Source organism: Drosophila santomea, chromosome 3L (assembly GCF_016746245.2).
Source record: "Drosophila santomea strain STO CAGO 1482 chromosome 3L, Prin_Dsan_1.1, whole genome shotgun sequence".
In the NCBI taxonomy this organism is placed as follows: domain Eukaryota; kingdom Metazoa; phylum Arthropoda; class Insecta; order Diptera; family Drosophilidae; genus Drosophila; species Drosophila santomea.
The window spans coordinates 8882074-8901689 of NC_053018.2; the positions used below are offsets into that span (position 1 = coordinate 8882074).

Genomic DNA, 19616 nt, shown 5'->3' on the forward strand with positions numbered 1-19616 from the left:
TTTCATTATTAATAATTTCTCTTTATGTATTGAAATATTTCAAATCCGTTTTCCCAGTTCCTTGACTGCTTGCTTGTTTTTTATTTTAACGAACTAATTTTAAGTTGCTAAAAGCTCTACTGAAATCTTGTAGCAAGCAGCTCTTTTCTGCCCTAAAGCTCTTTAAGTCCGTATAGCATTTCGTTTTGATCTTAGTCAGCAATTTATGTTAATGTTTATTTATGTTTTTTACGTTCTTAATCTAAGAATTTACCAATGATATAAAACATCTCATGGAACAATTGTCACTAAAACTTTCTTTACTTCACTTTCTTTACTTCATTTTTGCACTATAAAGAAATTAAAGGTGTTCCGAGTTCAATTTTGCTTCCTCTAAGGCAACCCATTTCTCCAGTAATGGATATATATACCACTTGGCTACGGCATTCAACAAAACAACTCCAATCCTCTCCAGGGGTCTATTGATAAACACCAACTTGAAAAGCAAGAATGCCCATAAAGGAAAATCGGGGAAGAGCAGGAAATATAGAATGACATCTATAGCCAGCATATATAGCATCATTTTGATAACTAACGGACCACTGAAAGAATGAAACTTGATTTTAAAAAATAGAGCTTGAAGTGTGCTATTTGTACATACCGCTAAAAGTGAAATAAACAATACGATGCGGCTCAGAACGAGTGGATTACTTTGAAAATTGCCTTTGTAATCGGTATCGAAAGCTCAAAAATCTGAGAAGCTTGGTGCAAGTGACCGAAAAAGTTGCTATGCAGATCAGCCAATGAATGAAGCATGAAGTTAAAGATGGGAATTGAAATACAATGTAAACATATTCAAATGTCCTACATTTCTGTAACAACATACATTTAAGGTGTTTCCATTAACTTATTTGTTTGTAAATTTATTTTGAAATTTTATTCTACTCCACTGCTTAAGCTGACCGAAGTTGACTTAGAACGATTTTTTTTTTTTTAAGAAAACTGATAATGCCCGCAGCAAGATGAAGATCATTATTATATTTATAATCGGAATTATTACAATATTTTTGTGCTGTTTCGTGGAAGGTTAAACTTAAGTAAAAACCGTCTTCGTTCTCAACGAATTTCTCTTCAAATTCAAAATCTTAAGCGCTCTCATTCAAAAGCTGAACGATTTTCCACTCACCTGAACTGCTTTACACCAAACCTTTCAACTTGATTGAAAACCACTGAACAAAAATCAGTAACTTTTTAATTTGTATTTTTATTTTGCTTTTGTGCACATCACAAGCAATACTTTTCTTTACAAATTTAAATGAAAGGGGTTGTGTGTATTTAACAATGAAGGGTATGTGATTATGCTTTAACATATATACAACGGGTAAATTTTGGGTAACATTCAAAACATTCAGATGGAAGTTCGCCAATTTGGGGTCACATTTGTGTGACAACAACATCGAGAACAACGAGTATAAAGCTATGTTCACTCATTCGATGGCCTCGATTATTTCATATTCTTCATCCAAAGAATGATCATAATCGATATTGTATTTGTTCTTGATCTTGCTCTTGTAATCCTTGAGCTCCGCGTCGTTTTCGAACTTATTCGTATTATATCGCGGTTTGCCTCTTGAGCTGTTGCTGTTGCTGTTGTTCTTCTTGCCGGATTGAGGGGTATTGTGAGTGCGGTTTCTAGATCTAGTTTGGTTGCTATCCCTATCTCTATGGTTTACGCTACTAGGCTTTGATTTTCTTTCGCTATTTTTACTAGAATTGTGTTGCTTCTGATGTTGCTTGTGTTGCTGTTGCTGTTGCTGCTGCTGCTGTGATGATGAGTATGACGATTGAGGATTGGTACTTGGTGTGGTAAATCTCATGCTACCTCTAAAGCTATTTTTGGTCATTTTACTGTAGTTGCTGCTATCTACGATTCTATTGCTGCTGTTGATTCCGCCGATTGCCGTGTTGCTGTTGATTGCTTGATGTTGCTGCTGTTGCAGTTGCTGCTGCTGTTGCTGTTGCTTTTGAAATTGCCGCTGTCTTCCGCCGTGCTGTCTGGTTCCGTTTGCTGTCCCAATCTTATACTCATCATCCGCCTCATATCATACTTCATTCTGCTGCTGCTGGCGCTCTGGGATGCGATACAGTTCGTCGTTGTTCTGGTAGAGCTGCTCCGATCCCTCGCAGTTCACATTTGACCACCAGTCGCAGACCCTGACCGCCTGGTTGAATACGGTTCCATTGGGACAGAGGAAGGAGTACTGATGGCCCGAGTGAAGGCACCAGTGCCAGACCTAAGATCACTTTCATATAGTCTTTATACATTTACTATGTTTTATTGCACCTCACCTGACAACGCGTCTCTGTATCCGCATAGTAACCCGGCTGGCGACCCTGGCAATTGAATGCTAGACCCTTTGGCACGGAGTCGTAGGCGGGGTAATCCTCGCCAGCAGTGTAGCCATCGATTTGCTAAGAAACATGAAATCAAGTATTTATACAGGGGCTCTTTTGAAAGCAATAACATCTAGGTAATCAGTGAAATTCAACTCTTCACACCTTTGGCCCCATTTCGAAACACTTAAAACGCAGTAAATAGAATAAGTAATAATGCAGTTAAGAGTGATTCCCTCGCACACCAGATATACGCCATATAAAATTATGACTTTGTGGATCGTTCGTGTGAATTATCTCAGCGAAGGCAGCGCTTCAGCGACCTTCAGTTGTGGGTGGCAACATGGGTGGTGGTGGTGGTGGCACATGTGGCTGGCAAACATTGCCCAAGCGCAGCAACAAAATGAACTCTAAACAATAACAAATTACAATTTAAAACAATTGCCACACAAACCGAAATTTAAAATGCAAATGCTATAGCCGAAAAAAAGGCTGTCGAAAAAAACCAACAAAAGAACCAGCGAGTGTTGAAAATTGTGCACTTGCAACAGTTGCATGTAATTGGGGGCGCAAACAGAGGTGTTGGGGAGGGGGGGTGCCATGTGACAACCGACTGTCAATCTCATGCGTAGGAAACCATGAAAAGCCGAAAAGTGCAAAATAAAACAATAAAACTCCGGCGGCTACAGCACGGATCACAACACACCACGTATCGAAGCTGGAGGAGATGTGTGATTCTTTTGTGTCGATCTCACTGGGGAACCATCCATCTGGGCCAAGCATCGTATCCATTGGTTCCAGCCTCATTTGGGCGCCAGTGTGTTGCATCTTCGTTTGCTGTCTATCTTGATCTTGCCTCGATTTCTTATCCCATTATCCATTGTTGCCGCTGTTACGCTCGAATAAATCTCTCTCCCTTTTTCAGGGGGTTAAAGTTGCCGCCGTTGGCGCTTGTCTATTTGGGTTAATGCTGAGTTTATGCTAATTGAATACGTTGGGACAGGGCAAAGTGATTGGCAATGTGCAGCACATTGATGGGGTGGGAAAAAGGCTGAGCAGCAGGGGGTTTCTTCATGGGAAAAGTTTGGGAGTTTATGGGCAATTCAAAAACATCTCAATCAAGGATTTTATGGAGCTTTAAGCATAAAGTTATTACTTCAGATACAGGTTACCAAATACCAAATGAAATCAATCCCAGTTTTAGTATCTTTTACATACACAAACAGCATATTGAACAAATATACACTTATTTCCCGAAGTGCAATTGCAACAAGTATGCACCTTCCACTCCAGTCCCATTTCGATTGCATTGCAAATTCGAGCTGCCTCGTTTTTCGCTTCAACTTTTCTCAATCACTTGCAATTTTCACGCTAATAACTTTCCAGGGGCTTTTAGCATTTTCAGCGGCAACAAAAGACTTAAACAACAAACTATATGGACCGCCCATTGCCTTACTAACCCAAAAAGCGGACATGATGCCACTCTCGACAAAAGCCCCGCACACCATCAATTATTACCCTCCACTCTCAACCTTTGCCCAGTGCAGAGCAGACCAAACCAGACCGTTTTCCTTTAAATACCAACCCGCTAAGCCAGCCGAGATGGGCCACGGCAGTTACAGCTGGAAAATGGTTAATTTTCCCTGCATTTTCCCTTTATTTCTGTTTGGTGAGCGCGCGGCTGAGGGGCCACCAAGGCTAATTGATAATGCAACACAGCGGAGAGTGCCTCAAATGGTGGAAAGCGAATGTTGTTTCCCCTTTTTTTTTGAGCTTCCTGAAAAATGCTGTTTTAGCTTTTTAAGTGAGTAAATATTAGTGCTGAAGACAAGTATGTATGTTGGATAATAGTTGTTCTAACAAGAAAATACTTGTTAGACTGACTTAGTAAACAGTCAATTCCTTCTAAAAGATCAGTGAATGTATTAAAGTATCGCTGCATAGTTAGTGTATTTAAATTAGGGAAGCCAAAACCCACGACGACACCTTTTTAGGAAGAGGCGGCCCCTATTTTGAGGCAGCTTTGGGTTCACCTTTCTCTGTGTGTTTCTGGCTAAGACGTGAGAAGTTGTCTAACACTTTGGCAGACAGGTTGTCTGCATCGTGTGCTAGCCGCTCTTCCCCTTGGGAGCCCCGAATCTACTGCCACTTCTTCTGGCTTTTTGGCCTCTTCTTGCAAAATGGCATGCTGCATGAAAAGAAGATGGCCAGAAGGGTGAAAGGGGGCCACAGGCGCTTTTTTGGGCTGTTTTTTTTTAGAGGCAACAATTGTAATTGTTGCTAGTGTTGCTGTTGTTGCTGGTGTTGCTGCTGTTGCCGTGGCTGCAACTTTGCGTGGGAGTTTGTTGTTGCTGGCGTGCCGTTGTTGTTGCTGGTTAAGATCCCTATCAAACAAGAGACAAATGGTGTGCGCAATCTTTTTACTCGAAATGAATGTAGGAAATTATCTCAGATGACACTTTTTTGTGTGTTGCTGCTGTTGCTGTTGCTCATGTAGATACAGCAACGATGCAGACGAATGGGAACAGACGCGGCCAATGAAGTTGTCAAATCAATGTTGGCCAAATTATTCAATAAGCCATTTCCCAAGCTCATAAAAGAACCATGGAAAAATAGCTATTTTCGATGATTGCGGTCCATAATAGCGATTCAAAAGGCAAAGGGGTATTGTGAAGTTTTGTGGCGTTTTGCTCTTTTAGGTTTTTCGATTTCAGAGTTCGGGATCAGGATGGGGATAGGGAAGAAGACGACTCCACTTACCCCATTGACACAGTTCCCTGCCAGCATTGAAAACAGTCCGAACACGACTATCATAATACAGGCGCTCCACTGAAGATGCTGCTGCCGTCTGTGTTGCTGCTGCGGTAATTTGTTCGCTGCTGTTGTTGTGGCTGCCATGATGTCTGTTGCTTTTTTGGCTTTTGGTGTTTTGTTTTTTTTTTGTAAATTTTTCTTTTGGTAATCCGTAATTTAAATGTGATTTTTTCCTATCTAAAAGATACAAAACGAAAATCGATACAAAACGAGTCGAGTGGGTTGATGTTATTTATTTTGTGCGCGCAGCATAATTTTTGTCGGAATTTTTTAGAAAGGAAACATCTTCTCCTTCTTGGCTTATGCGGCATATAATTAGATTTTATATCTAAATGTTTTCTATAGTCGGACGAGAGGAGGCAACCGCAATAGCTAATGGACAATCAAGTATTGCTGACGGCGATGTTGCAGCTGCTGCCGGTTGCATTCACTTTTTGTGCCCGCGGATTGTGTGCTTCTAATGGATCTTAATTGATAGTAACTCGAGTCGGTTAAGTCGGGGTTAACGATATTGCGTTGGATTCTTGTTTAACACATTGTTCGTCGTAATTTGCTTATTTCAGTACACGCTTTTTATAGAAGAACATAAAGGGGCTGTCTTTTTAATCTCATCGCCATTAAAACGCATTAAAAATTAATAAAAACTTAGGTTTTAGTTGTTAAAGAGATGTACTTTTAATTGAAAAGTATCTAACATTTAGGTAACTATTAGTTAGTTATCAACATTTATCTGTAGTTAAAAAGTATAGCAGTTAAAGCTTTCAGGTCAGTAATCCACTAGATGCGATAGTCAAGGTGCAGTTTTTTAAAACCTATTATAACTTGCACATTTCTAGACCTATAAACACTTTATTTGAATGTCATTCCTCATATGCTTCCTTCTTTATGCTTAGTCTTCTTAAGTCACTTCCTTATAAAAAAATAACACCATATTCAAACAGTTTTTAATTAAGGCGCCTTATCCTTTAGAACTACAATAGTTTTATACAGAAACCGAGTGCTGCAAGGGCTAAATCATGTTTATCCGTTCTTAAGGACGTTTTCTCATTTCCGGCCCCTCTTGGAAACTAATTTGCGCAATCGATTGCTCAACTCCCAACACTATTTGAATGCCACGCACTTTGCCGCGCTAATAAAACACACGCCGCAATTTATTACAGATCCGATCGAGCCGTATCGTATCGTATGGAATCGGACTCACTTCGTTTCGAACGGAGGAGCAAGCGCTGTTGCTCTGCACGTGTTGCCGCGTTTGAAGTTGATGCAAAAGTTGTAAAAAAATTCGCATCAATTTTAGTTTTATACTCAAGAGCAGAGCGCTGGCTCCGTGGACTCTCTGCAGATGAGCGAGACTGCCAGCGGCTAAATCCACCTCGTCATCGCTGGAATTGCCAAAGAGCAACATCATCGCAGAGACGAGGCTGGAAAAACTAAATCATCGTGTCTATTGATGCCTCGCTCGGCTGGTCGGCTCTTCAAATCGCAGTTATTCTCTCATTCATGAGTGCGGGGGATTTTTTTTGGATGCCATACACAAAAAAAGCGCGGTCGGCTTTTGTTTTGCTTTCGCGGTTTGTTGACGTTTGCCTGGCTCTGTTGCAAAGCAGCGAAAAATTAGTGCAAATTTCGGCTTATTTGTGATTGTGATGTCACTTGGCCATCTCCATAGCGACTCCATTTAATTGTCACGCTTAGTGCGAAATTTTCGCTCATTAGCGGCCGATAATCGAAAGACTTAGGCAACAAACTCGATTGGCTTCGTTGAGAAAAAATGCCTAATTGACCGATGCCAAATAACAAAAATTGTAACATATTTTATCATAACAATAAACGTCGTAATCATGTAGTTAATATTGAAATTTTGTAATATTTATATATATTTTGCAAGTATTGGTATTAAGAACATATTTTTTGTAATATTAAACACAGTAAAATGGTAGTATCATAATTTGTACATAATTTCGCTTGTATTTTATTTTATCTTTCCTTATGCTATAATTTCCATTCAAGTACTAGAAACATCTTGCTGTTTCTTAGTTGACTAGTTATAAATTACACAATGTCTAGAACTTGTAATCTCATGGGGATGTTGCCTAAGAGATTACGGCCCATTTTCCCGTCAACTGACAGCATTTAATTTCGATTTGCGAAAAATGATCATACATTAGACTAATTAAAATAAAATGCTGCAATAAATTTCCATCGCTGCGCCAGCAAGACACATCCATTTGCTCTAGAATTGATGCCGTCCCAGCCGCTGAGCCGAGCCGCTCACTTTCAAAAGATGTGCACGGTGGCAATCCGGTTCATTGAGTGCGCTTCAATTGCTGAGACATCGACGGAGTCTCAAGACCTGGGACCCCGAGATGTGGCTGCTGCATTCTGGTTCACCTTCGAGAAAAGCAAGGCATTTGCAGACGTCAGGCATTGCCAAACGTCTTTCGTGGCTTAGTTTTTGGTTTTGTGAGCGAGTTTCGGCGTTTCAGCGTTTGGATTGTGTGAGAAATTCCCTTAATCAGCGCCAGTTGCACTGCACCGGACCACTAAAAATGGACAAGAGTCCAAGTTGTCCAATGGATTTCTTGAACATATCTTATTAACCTGCAAAGCAGGTTTCGTTTCCCAATTGATTTTCGGATAATTGAGAGTTAATAGATCGGAGCAGAAGTGTTTTCCTAGCACCCACAATTAATTTCCAATGATTTCACACGCCGAGCTGGCGACCTTGACTTTTACCCATTTGAAGGTCCATTGTAGTCATCATCATCAGCGGTGGCGGTAAAGCTTCTTCATTTGAAAATTGTTTTAATACGCGACGAAAACAATGATCGAGTAGTTATGTGCCTTATAAATGTCGGCTTCCCGTCCCCGTAAATGTAATGATATGACAGTAAACGCATTTTTCTCTTAGCTTTTCCGTTTTCATTCTGTTGTCGGTTTTAATGGGCCTAATGCGGTAATTTATTAAATTAGTTTAGAAATGTTTTTTAATGCGCCTGCGAAGGGGCATCTTTTGTGTGGAGAATTGGATTACCTTTGATGGCATTACATCAGGGTCAGCGTGGGCTGACCTCTAACTGATCGGTTTTTAACCACAAGTGTTTTATAGCATGTGGTTTAAATCAATGGTGCATTGGATAAGTACTCTCAATTTTTGAATTTTGGGGTCATTCAATTTTACCTATTGATCAGTGATTGATAAGTAATATGCCTTCCATTAACTTGGTAATATATTCTGCTAGCCTTAACATGTTAAGTTCTGTGCACTTTAATAGTCTTTAAAGGGCATTGATTTATGGGAATTCATTAAAAAGGTCTAAAAATTGTATATCGAGCATATTGAACATACTTATTAGGAAATTATTTCCATTCATGGGGGGCACATCCATCAACCAACTTTATCCGAGTTAGCCAGTTGAAGTAGTTCAAGGCTGTGTAAGACTGCATCCTCCCGGCCAGTTCATTCATCACCTCGTTCCTCCTCAGCATCATTTGTCAATTGCAGTTCTCTGGCGGTAACGAAACATACCCCGCCTTCCAACAACCAATGTAAAAATACTGGCAAACAGACCGCAAACATTTGGATAAACGCATTAAGTTCTCATTGTTCTGGTTTGGAGTTCGCTGTTCCACACCAAAAAAAAAACTGAAAAACTGAAAAAAGAATAACTGAATTCTCTGCCATTGCACAAAAACAATACAGTTCGGTTTCGGGTTGTTCTCCTTTTTTATGACTTTGGACCGACTTGATTATTGTGCAAATAAAAATTCTAATGACGATTTCGGCAACAACAATGCAATTATGCAAAGCCAGAAGAGGAAGGTAATTAAAGGCAGAACAGCAAAAGCGGCAGAAGTCTGAGGAATGATAATTATCACGGCGCTGCAATCAACAATGAATATGCTAAACAGTCCAAGTTTCAAGTCGAACGGAGGAGAACATCCTATGGAGCCATTCCACATCGCACATCCCACATGGCACATGCCATGTGGCTTCCGTCAGAAGCCGAAATAAACAGAAAAATTACAACGAAAAAAAATTAAAGAAGAGCACCGCCATGATCTATCATCATTACCGGGCCAGTCTTTGTCTCGGATTTGCGCAACTCCACCCCTTCCTTCCTTGGCGGCACTCTCCAAATACCCAAATAGCCAAATACCCAAATACCATACATCATCTAAGCCGAAAGCAAAAAGCTGAAAGCTAAAAGGTTTCACTCCACCACAAATTGTGGCAAATTGTCGATGGGTTTTGTAATCAAGCCATTGAATTGTTTTGCTTAACGGAGTGCAGAATCTGCCGCATATGGGTCAAAATCGAATTTTGCCTTTGTTTTGCGAAATTGTTTTGTCACTTGCAGATTAGTTGAGTGCATTTGGCCGCATTTGAGTTACCCAATGTTTTCTGATATTTTTTCCTGTTATTTGCCAGTCATTCGTTCAAGTGACTTGATTTTAATAAATTTGCTTTTTTTTCAAATTCCACGTGACAAATTTGCATTTGCGAAATGGGTAAATACATTGAAACTAGGCTACAAAGCGGTTTCAATAAAAACTTTAGGTGATTTTAGAAAGATGAAAAATTACCCAGTTTTTGTTTATTATTCACTGCGTTGTACTTGTCGTAGTTCAGAAATTGTTAAATACAAAGTGAATAAGATTTCCAAAATGAGATATAGCATAACTTAGTACAAAATAGGGCCAAGAAGATTAAGTTGAATAAACGTTTGATGAGTGACTGACAGACATAAATCTTAGTCCTTATGATTTTTATGAATCCTAGACATTTCCGTCGGTTCTTTAGTTGGCCCATCAATTTCAGCGCCTTTCAGTACTATTATTATTTACAACTACCATTAGTCAATTCGAAAAAAATTTGCTAGGAGAATGCCAAGAACTAATGATTGAATTACCATTTGATGTTGATCAAAATTATTCACCAGCAAAGTGACAAGAAATACTCAAATTTCGGTTCGCAGCCAAGCGAAGAGAAGCTGAAATAGGAAAACCAATTACCACAACGTTAGCAATTGCTGCTGGAGATGATTGAAGCCAATGGAAGATCCGTTCAAAAATATAAAAGAAACTGACTAGAAGGCCAAAACCATCTGAACCCAGCTTGATCGGATTGCAAAGTTCACAGTGGATGATGATGATGCTGATAGACAGCGCTTTGGGGGAAATTTCATGCAGAAAATGGCATAAGTAAAACGAGAGGTGATCACATTGCCCAGATACTGGAGTACTTATGAAGGAGCACGGCCAAATGCCAGTGGAAGCATAACGAGGTGCGAACAGGGTCAGCTCTGGTAGCCTTTAGCCATAGTCGTAGTTGAACTCAATCGAACGGCCAGTTGGCCAACAGAATGTGGCCTGAAGCAGGTACGTAAATTGTCAGCGAAGTGCTAAAGTTGGCTAGTGAGCCTTTGGATATATGATAGCAATGTAAAGATTTCACAGGCATTTTTTTTTTACAACGATTCCTTACCATTTTAACAATCAGAATATATTTTCAAAGTCCCCATTTCAAGGCATTTTCTTTGGACTGCCAGCAATTGTTTAATATTCCGCATACGTCATGTTGTCCATTGCCTCAGCTTGCAAGTCAAGCTGTTCGCTGCTTTTCCTTTACTTTTGTATTCTTTTTATTTCTTAGGTTGCTTTGTGGTATTTGCCTGCTACCACTTCAATTGATTTTCGCCTTTATGCCTCGAAACTGGAGTAAGATTGGAGGCAAGGTCAGCTCGCTGCTCGATGGCTTTGCTGGCCATCTGCACAATATGGATGATCATGGAGCGAGGATGATGACGTTGATGTCTCACTCTCAGAACAAACAAGTTGTAATTGGGTCGACTTTTGTGTACTCGAGTCTCGTTTATGATTATAAACAACATCGGCACGAGAAGCCAAAGGCCTTACAAAGTGGCCAAGTCATAAAAAACCTTTATCAAACGCTTCGCTGATCCGACAACTTCAATGATGTTTCTCTGTTTCCAGTTGTCTGTGCGCTGGGTTGTTGTTGTTGGATTCCCCCATTGGTTGGGTTGTTCGCATCGCGTTCGTGTGAACTGAGGAAGGACGACCTTTGGCTAGACTCCGATTTGAAGATGACACCTTCGACCGGAGTTATCCATATCGTGATGTTATTGGGAATGACTCAGCCGAATCTTTGTTTCTTTACGGGCTGAAACGAATTGATTTCAGCTGAATTATTTAAAGCCCTGGCTGCAATTTGCCTCTAAACGAGCTTGGCATTTGTTTACTTTATCTAAGTGGCGCTAATTGACCCTTGCATCGGAGGTTATACATTCTCCTTCATATTTAACTAAACCTTTTTATTTTAGAGTTTTTAAACAGAAACATTCCTTTTATAGTTTGTAAGCATAGTGTAAGAAAATTGTAATTTATGTTTCTATTATCAGACTTATACGAATAAAATGTTATTGACTGGCATCACATATTTTTAAATTCATGAAGCTATTAATTTAAGTTAACCACGGCACCGAATACATAAGAGAATCCCCCTGGCGTTTCATCTTAATATCACGGTCACGTACGCCTCTTGATGATAGCCATGTTGGCCAGTTGCAGGATGCGATTGAAATCGACTTTGACGTGGGCGCGCCAGAACTTGCAGCGTCCCCAGATGACAGCCGGATAGTTAGGGCTCGTGATGCCGTGAAAGATGCGCGCAATATTCCGTCCGCTAAATGTATTGTCCGGGTACATGTTTATAAGGGCATGAACGTCGTCTATGATGTTCTCATCCGGCACGTTACTGGGCTAGAGAACAGAGCGGAAGGCGATGAAACAAAGAAATGAAAGTATGTTGCAAAAGAATTACCTCTATTTCCAGCTCCAGATCCTGTGGGTAGTCATTGGCAAAGTAGTTGCGCACGATAGCCTTTAGCTGCTCGCCCCGATCCTGCGGAAAATCCGCACTGCAGCACTGGCCGCAAGAGCTATAGGCCACAGCAGCCAGTCCATGGGCCACATATTGCAGCTGGATGAGCTGCGTACGCTCCTGTTTTACGGATCGCGTATAGAGAGTGTCCAGAGCGTTGTCGATTTCTGATTCGGTAAAGTCGCCCGGCACCTTGATGCGGAATCCCAAATCATAGAAGCTCACTGTGATTGGTGATCGCTTGGGATATCCATTTACTATCGAAAGATTAGTTAATAATTTGAAGGGAACTATATTTGAACGAAGTAGAATCTCACCTTTCACCCACTCCAGATCCTTCAGTTGGTACTTGACCACACCACTATTCCAGCCAATTCCTGCCGCGATATCGGTGACCGAGAATTCAATGATGTTCGAGTCCTCTTTAAAAGTCTTGTCCCTTATCTGCAAAGCAATGGCCATGGCTAATGGTGGACATTCCTTTGCAGCATGCCTGTGTGTGGGAAAACCGAATACATTAATTTACATTAACATTAACTGTTTTTAAAAGACATACATACTATATGTCGACAATTTGTAAAGAACTTACTTCAGGTACTTGGGCCCACCATAGGAGATTATCTTGACCATCACATATGCTGAGCTGAGCACACTGATGCACCACCGGGGGTCGAGCTCCATGTAGCAGAGCAACGTGGATATGTTCTCCGCCGGGATGTCCAGCATCTCAACGGTTTTCTCCACGGAGAAGCCAATCTCGTGCCCCGGACACACATGCACCCTGGGACCATCACCTTCGAGGGCGACCGGGGGAGCTGTCCCCTTGACAGCATCCTTGTCACAGCTACATGGCACGAAAATCTTATGCAGCAGCTTACGGATAACATGCCGATCAATAGAGTTGGAGTACACATGACGACGCAGCTCACTCTGGTCGCCACCCTTTGCATCCAAGAAGAGGTGACAGTGTGATGGCAGCCCGTCGCGACCTGCTCGACCAATTTCCTGCACATAGCTCTCAAAGTTTCTTGGCATATTATAGTGAATTACGGCGCGTATATCCGGCTTGTTAATGCCCATGCCAAAGGCGATGGTTGCCACCACAATGCGCAGCTCATTACCCATGAAGGCCTTCTGAACGGTTCGCCGTCTGGAAGCGGGCATTCCTGCGTGATAGGGCTCTGCTTGCCAGTTCACACGTTTGCGTTTCTTTGTCTGATCCTGAGCTGGTTCCCTGCGATCCTGCACGCACGTTCTAATAAGCCCAGCGATTCGCTCACACTCATCACGACGCGTACAATAGATGATGATGGATTGGCAGGGCTCGAAACTAGAATGATCAAAATGTATTTGAGCTGGCGGTGGGCAAAGTCTTACCGTTCGCTATTGAGCAGTTGAAGCAACGCCGCATCTCGGTTATCGTCCTTGGAGACGGACAGCACTAGATTGTCAGGCAGTGGGATATCGCTAATAACACCACGTTCTCCATCCGTTATGCCAAGGTGATTTATAATGCTCACACGCGTTGGCAATGTGGCTGTGGCCGTTAGCCCAAGCACTGTGCGTACACCGAGATTCTTTCTCAGCACCTTGCAGATCATCAGGTAGCTGGGACGAAAGTTGTGACTCCACTGAGACACACAATGCGCCTCGTCTATACAAGCGAAAGCAATGGGCGGCAGCTGGCGAAGAATAGCTCCAAATCCCGTGGCTCTTTCCCCGGCAACTACCGCCTCCGGAGAGACAAGAAGAATGTCAATCTCCCCATTGGCAATCATCTGCTGAATCTTCATACGCTGCGGCGCCGTCTGATTGGTGTGCAGGCAGTGAGCTCGCAGAAAGTGCGGCACTCCGGTCACCTGATCCTCCATAAGCGACACCAATGGCGAGATGACTAGCGTAATAGCTCCCACCTTACGGCTATACAGATAGGCGGGCAGTTGGTAGCACAAGGACTTGCCGCTGCCCGTGCTAAGTGTAACTAGAGATGAGAGTCCGGAAAGAGTACGCATAATGGCGCGATCCTGACCTAAGAGGGAAATGATTTTAACAGATTACAATGAAATTATGCCATTGGGAAAGGTTCCTCATACCTTTCCTGAAGTTGGTGTGACCGAACATGTGTAGTGCCTCCAGAACCTCCGGTGTCGTCTCCTGGACACTGCCATCCGGAAGGAGATCATATAGTGGCTTCACCCCACCGTGCTGGCTGCGATTCGAACTGGATGCGTTGGGGTCCAGGCCAGCCTCCTTAAGAAACTGCTCGGGAATCTTGTGGCCGACGTATGTCTTAATAGGTGAAGCGGCTTTCTCTTGCGAGTCCGGCTGACTTAGGGAAGCTTCCACGGCCGCATCCAGGGCCTCGAAATCGACGTCCATTTCATCGCTAGACCAATCCGGCTCTGGATGATGCTGTCCCTCCTCATCAGTGCTGCTGCTTTCTTGGTTCTCTTCCTCTGACTTATTGAACTCATCGCCTTGCAGGATGGCTGCATTGGCCGCCTGTGGCAGCCTTGAGATGTTGCGACTGTGAGCCACCAATGCTCCTTGGCTGGCCATCTCCTGGGCCTCGGCAAGTGTGGGAAACGGCGAGGGATCCTCTTCCAGCTGTGCCGAAAGAGGCAATAGGCTATCTCCCTTCACCTTGCACTGCTGGGCGAAATGTCCGACTCCGCCGCACTGGAAGCAGGTGAGCACTCCGCCATCACAGCCACCCATATCCATGTCGGGCCCACTCAAGGCCGCCACTCGTTTCTTATTCCGCCACTGTTGCTTCTTGTACTTGCTGAAGTTTACGGACTTTTTGCCACGGACGAACTTTTTCTTTTGAATGTTTATGGTCACAAAGTTCTCGTTTAATTTACCAGCTGCTATGCGTTCCTCAAGTTTCTTTCGTGCTGCGGCTCTCTTTTCATCCACTCGGATGTTGGAACCTTCCGATAATCCCGTGTTGGATCCAGCGGCAAAAGTTCTAATATAGCGCTGAGCGGTAGCATCAGCTTCTTCTAAGTCCTGCACATTTATGCGAGGAACGGAGGTAAGATCTCCCGCCTCCAAGGCCAGCACGTACTTCAGGTCTTCCGGATTCAATGGCTGGCTCTCATCCTCTTCTGGATCAGGAGCCGGTTCGGCAGCAATGACTTTTTTAGAGTTTTTGGGCTTCTTCTCCACCTTGGGTTTCTTTTCACCTTTGACTTTGGGTTTCTTCTCAGCTTTCGGCTTTGGTTCCGCTTTAGGCTTAGTGGTCTTTTGTTTTCCGGCTTGTTTTGCGGCTTGTTTGCGCTTTGCCTTATCCTTCTTTTCTTTCTCTGGTACATATGTGGCATCCTGATCTTCATCGGCAGAGAAATCCATACCATATTCATCGTCTGGGTTTTCTGAAGTAAATGTTTCTGTCTCTGGTTCGACTTCTTTGGGAATTTCAACTGAGGCGGCTACTTCCACTGCTCCTGATACTGTTGAAACAATTTTGCGACGCTTTGCCAGCTGCCGATACTCCTGTGGCTCCGGCTCTTCTTCACTCTCAGCCACAACAGAGTCAGAGTCCGATTCGGTTTCCTGCTCACTTTGTCGAGGTTTACTTTTAGGAGCAGCTAATTGTTGGCTGGATGCAGGTGGTGTGTGACTGGGATGAGCTGGTTTCTGGTTCATGGTAGCACTCTTATCTGTTTGCAGCTCCTGCGTGCTTGGCACCTGTTCGGGCTTGGCCAGCACCACCTGTTCCTCCTTAACGGTGGGCTTAAGTTTACTTAAATCAAGATTGGCCAGGCCAAAGTTTGTTTTCTTGGGCAGACCACTGATATTATTTGCTTCTGCAAAGGGCTTCTCTTCCTCAAGAGTGTTCTCCTTGGTATTCCGCTGCAGCCAGCCGTCGTCCACAACGGTTTTGATACTGTCCTTACTGTGATCACCGGACAGCATTGGATTGATAGCTAAGGCCTGCTCCTTCTCTTTGTACTCCTGTGCTTTGCGTATGAGTATGGTCTCAAAGTCGGGCAGTTCCTCCTGATTATCAGTGGGAACTGAGCTAAGTAAAGTAGTGGAACTAGAGGAACTGACACTACGTGACAGCGGCTTCCGAGGATTTCGTTTAGCAAATCCGCGTGTGGACTGGAATAACTTGGCACTCAAGCTGGGCTTAAGACTAGCGGCCGCTTTAGGTTGCTTTCCCTGCATTGGAGCTGATTTGGAGGACTCTAAAGGCTGTGGTGGAGCTGCTGGCTTCTTACTCACATTAATGCCCCAGGCATTTTGGTTGATTGCCAGCTCCTCCACCGCCTCAAATTTGCGAATGACATGGTTTTCATCGCGATTGACCAGATTGGTGAGTACTTGACGATTGGGCAGATCGTCGAGATTAGAGAACGAGCCCTCCGCCGACTGTGGAATCTTCTCCAGATTAGCAGAGCTCTGTGGCTCCACCAGCGCAGATATATCCAGAGGCAGCTGGGGACCTCCATTAAGACTGAGGTCCTGGTCCAGCATGCTCACACCCAAATCACTGGCCTGTGACATCTCCAGGATATCGTATCCATCTTCGCTGAGCACATCGTTTAGCGTCTCCTCCAGAAAGGATGTCTTCAGCTTGTAGTACATTTTGTAGGAGTCGCGAATCTCCTGACTAGCCTCCCTAATATCATACTGCAACAGGTCAACCAGTTAGCAAACTTGTCACATTCGCTTCCCAATCTCACCTTTGATGGAACACGGCCATTCTTCTTCTTGAAATCTTTCTCCCACAACTTGACGCGCAGCTTGTATTTTTGGTATTTCAGCTTGAACACCGAGTCGTCCATGTCGACGTGTTGGTTTAATTGTTAGTAATATGAGGAAACAAACATTTCAACCAGATTTCGTTAACTAACAAACCAATACAAGTGCAGCTGTTTTCGCTTAGCGCGCGCTTTTTTACCAGCCCTGCCAGACCAATGGCTATGTGGCAGAGTTGCCAGACTATCGCCAGCTAAGACAGTGGGCAAAAACTCGCCAATCCGTTTTAAAAAAATTATAATATTTATTTATTTTTTCTTTTTGTTAAAATTACAATATTTTAAAAATCTTTTTATATTGAAAAGAGCCGAAAAATAGTTTGTCAGTTATAGGCAAACAAGGTACAAATAAACATTAGATATTTATTGATATTGCTGCGCATTTTATACAGTTTGTGTTCGTTTGTGTGGTAAAAAATATCGAAGCTTGGCCGTTGCAAAATGCAATTTTCACAATGATGCTATTTGGGTGTATGACTCGCAAAGGGCTTTCCTCGCTGGAATAACTGAAGATTACAGGTAATAGCTACGTAAATAGGAGCCAAGCAAAGCAGCCGCACGACACTTCCAGTAGGGTGAAGAAAGCGGAGGAGGTTAGCTGTGAAAGGCAGGGCGATAATGTGAGCCTAGGTAATGAGGTGACTACATGAGTATCAGGGCAATCTCCTCCGGCTGCATTGATGGACAACGCCAATTGTAAAGATAGTACTGCAGGTTTCCATCCCCGGCGCCAAACTTTAGCGGCGCAAAGTACTTCTTGTTCTCCATGAGATCAAGGGCATTGTACACGTCCATCTGGACATTTCGTGCCGAGATCAGTGCGTCGTTCATCAAGTCCAGCCACGGAGTCTTTGTAGACACATTATAGAACGAATAGGCGGCACGAACGGTCTTATGCACCGGATGGTGCATCACAGACGATGGCAGGCAGTAGTAGCTGGTCAGATCAGTGATGTTGCCCTTCTCGTCGGCTACCACGAAGCAGTCGATAATACCTTCCTTGGGCGTAAACCAATGACGAAACTCCTCCTTGCTGAACACCGGGCTTAGCTGAAAACGCTTTAGGTAGTCCTCCAGCAGCTTGTGGGCCTTATCCATGTCCTTCGCCGTGATCCGGCGATAGCCCTTTGTCTTTGGCTGATCGGGCAGTTTGTACAGTTTCATTGTCCTCTGCATGGTCATGTTACGTGCGAGATGCGAGAAGCGCACGTCTACAAGCTTTTTGGGATTGAGAGATCGATGCCAATAGCGACAGGTGGCTACCGGCGTGGGCAACACTACTCCTGCTGTATAGGCCGCCTGGAATATTCCCGTCAGATTGACGCGACGCGTTATCTCTCGAATCAGGACTGGAGCTACCCGTTTGCTTCGCAACTTCTTGTGGACGCATAGGAAATTGATGTCCACTACCTTCAGCACCTTGTCGTACGACTTGAGCTTGCTGGGAATGGCCGAGATGAAGCCAACCAGTTTGCCGGACTTCTCAACACGAACGCCCACATGCCAATCGCGTTTCCAGCCAGGTGGCTGCAGCGACCACTTCAGAAACTCGGGCTGGTAATCGAACCGGAACATGGCATCATCGTCCTCCACGTAATTCTCGTTGAGCAGCGTGTACAGCTCCTTGAGATCATTGGCGTCGTTCAGGTCCAGTGTCACCCACTTGAAGCCGCCTGGCAGAGTGTAAGGCTCCGCTCTAATCTCACTAACTTCCTTGTTCGGTTCAATGCATTCGTTAGTGGTCACCTGCTCGTCCAGCTTGGTAACTGGTTGTGTGGACCAAAATGCGAACTTCTTGGCCATCTGGCGGGTGCTGGCCATCGCATCGGAAACGGCTTGTAGCAAGGCCTGTTTGCCTAAAAGAAACAAATTGTCGATGTAATTGGCAGCATAAATTAGCTAGCAGCATAACACTGTTAAAATGACAAATTTGTCTCAAAAAAAGATTAAGGCAATCTGGCAGTGAGCTAGTTTCGAATGCTTAAGAATTGACAGCGAGATGCCAAATTTGGTATTTTAATCAAGCATCAGTCAATGAAATCAACGAAGTAGAAATATTTATGTCATATATTTTGTAATATTGTAATATAGAGCTACCTTATCCAAGTATACATATTCATATTTATGGTTATTCATGAGTTGCTAATTTTTTAGATTGTTGTTATCTTTAAAATTGCACACAAAACGGACTTGGAATTTAGAAAGAGTTGAGTCCACATAGACACATAAAGCATTTGCAAGTTCGATTTAGAGAAGCTGGACTGTAGTTCGCGACAAAACCTAACCTCATTTTTTCAGCCGAAGGAGGAGCCTTCAACTGGGTTTTCACTGGCATATCGAAAACTTACTTGCATCCGCGGACACTGAAGCCTCATTCTTGGCACCATCAGTCTGCTCCGCATCCTCGTTTCCGGCTGTATTCGTCGATGCCGTGTCCTGGATCTTTAAGCCGGCAACAACCTTCTCGAGCATTGCCTCCGATGCGACGGCCACCTCTTTGGCCTTCTGCTTCAGCTCTTGACCTGATTGGTCCTCTGCTTTTTCGTTCGGCATGTTTTCCAACGTATTTCTCTTTGAATAGTTTAGCAAATTAAAATTGCAATGAAATCGCAAAACTACAAGCGGAGCAGCTGATTGTTTTTGGCGATACCTATCGATGTTTTTCAGCGAATCGAAACTTGCTCGAGCATCAGTGTGACCAAAGGCTCGCGAAATGAAGAGCTTGTAGCGATAACAGATTGGCAGTTTGAACTACG

The 19616-nt window shown here is 43.4% G+C and overlaps 4 protein-coding genes across 4 annotated transcripts; all 4 read right to left on the reverse strand.

The window, feature by feature from the left end:
* Positions 1-281: 281 nt before the first annotated feature.
* On the reverse strand, positions 282-774 carry LOC120449215. The gene is made up of 2 exons (XM_039631581.1): positions 641-774; positions 282-581 (listed from the first exon to the last, which is right to left on the reverse strand). The coding sequence occupies exon 2, from the start codon at positions 560-562 to the stop codon at positions 341-343; it is 222 nt and encodes a 73-aa protein (XP_039487515.1). The 5' UTR covers positions 563-581; positions 641-774; the 3' UTR covers positions 282-340.
* Positions 775-1331: 557 nt separating this feature from the next.
* Positions 1332-5276, reverse strand: LOC120448727 (probable serine/threonine-protein kinase dyrk1). Its single transcript, XM_039630899.1, is given in 3 exon segments — positions 1332-2273; positions 2329-2451; positions 5134-5276. Coding segments are annotated over 3 exon segments (1068 nt in total). The 5' UTR covers positions 5272-5276; the 3' UTR covers positions 1332-1466.
* Positions 5277-11501: 6225 nt separating this feature from the next.
* Positions 11502-16990, reverse strand: LOC120448720 (ATP-dependent DNA helicase Q4). The gene is made up of 7 exons (XM_039630890.1): positions 16786-16990; positions 14185-16732; positions 13469-14120; positions 12681-13421; positions 12409-12584; positions 12032-12348; positions 11502-11970 (listed from the first exon to the last, which is right to left on the reverse strand). The coding sequence occupies exons 1-7, from the start codon at positions 16885-16887 to the stop codon at positions 11737-11739; spliced, it is 4770 nt and encodes a 1589-aa protein (XP_039486824.1). The 5' UTR covers positions 16888-16990; the 3' UTR covers positions 11502-11736.
* Positions 16991-17209: 219 nt separating this feature from the next.
* LOC120449347 (glycylpeptide N-tetradecanoyltransferase) lies at positions 17210-19523 on the reverse strand. The gene is made up of 2 exons (XM_039631758.2): positions 19209-19523; positions 17210-18716 (listed from the first exon to the last, which is right to left on the reverse strand). Exons 1-2 carry the CDS (start codon positions 19411-19413, stop codon positions 17503-17505), a joined length of 1419 nt encoding a protein of 472 aa, XP_039487692.1. The 5' UTR covers positions 19414-19523; the 3' UTR covers positions 17210-17502.
* Between the last annotated feature and the right edge of the window lie 93 nt (positions 19524-19616).

What these genes read in the sequence shown, in the direction of transcription:
- LOC120449215 (XM_039631581.1), bottom strand. Translation starts at nt 562, where the DNA reads ATGATGCTATATATGCTGGCTATAGATGTCATTCTATATTTCCTGCTC.
- LOC120448720 (XM_039630890.1), bottom strand. Translation starts at nt 16,887, where the DNA reads ATGGACGACTCGGTGTTCAAGCTGAAATACCAAAAATACAAGCTGCGC. An exon ending in ATGGCCGTGTTCCATCAAAG is followed by an intron (nt 16,733 to 16,785) that starts GTGAGATTGGGA and finishes GACCTGTTGCAG; the next exon opens with TATGATATTAGGGAGGCTAG. An exon ending in CAACTGCTCAATAGCGAACG is followed by an intron (nt 13,422 to 13,468) that starts GTAAGACTTTGC and finishes TGATCATTCTAG; the next exon opens with TTTCGAGCCCTGCCAATCCA.
- LOC120449347 (XM_039631758.2), bottom strand. Translation starts at nt 19,413, where the DNA reads ATGCCGAACGAAAAAGCAGAGGACCAATCAGGTCAAGAGCTGAAGCAG. An exon ending in TTCAGTGTCCGCGGATGCAA is followed by an intron (nt 18,717 to 19,208) that starts GTAAGTTTTCGA and finishes TGTTTCTTTTAG; the next exon opens with GCAAACAGGCCTTGCTACAA.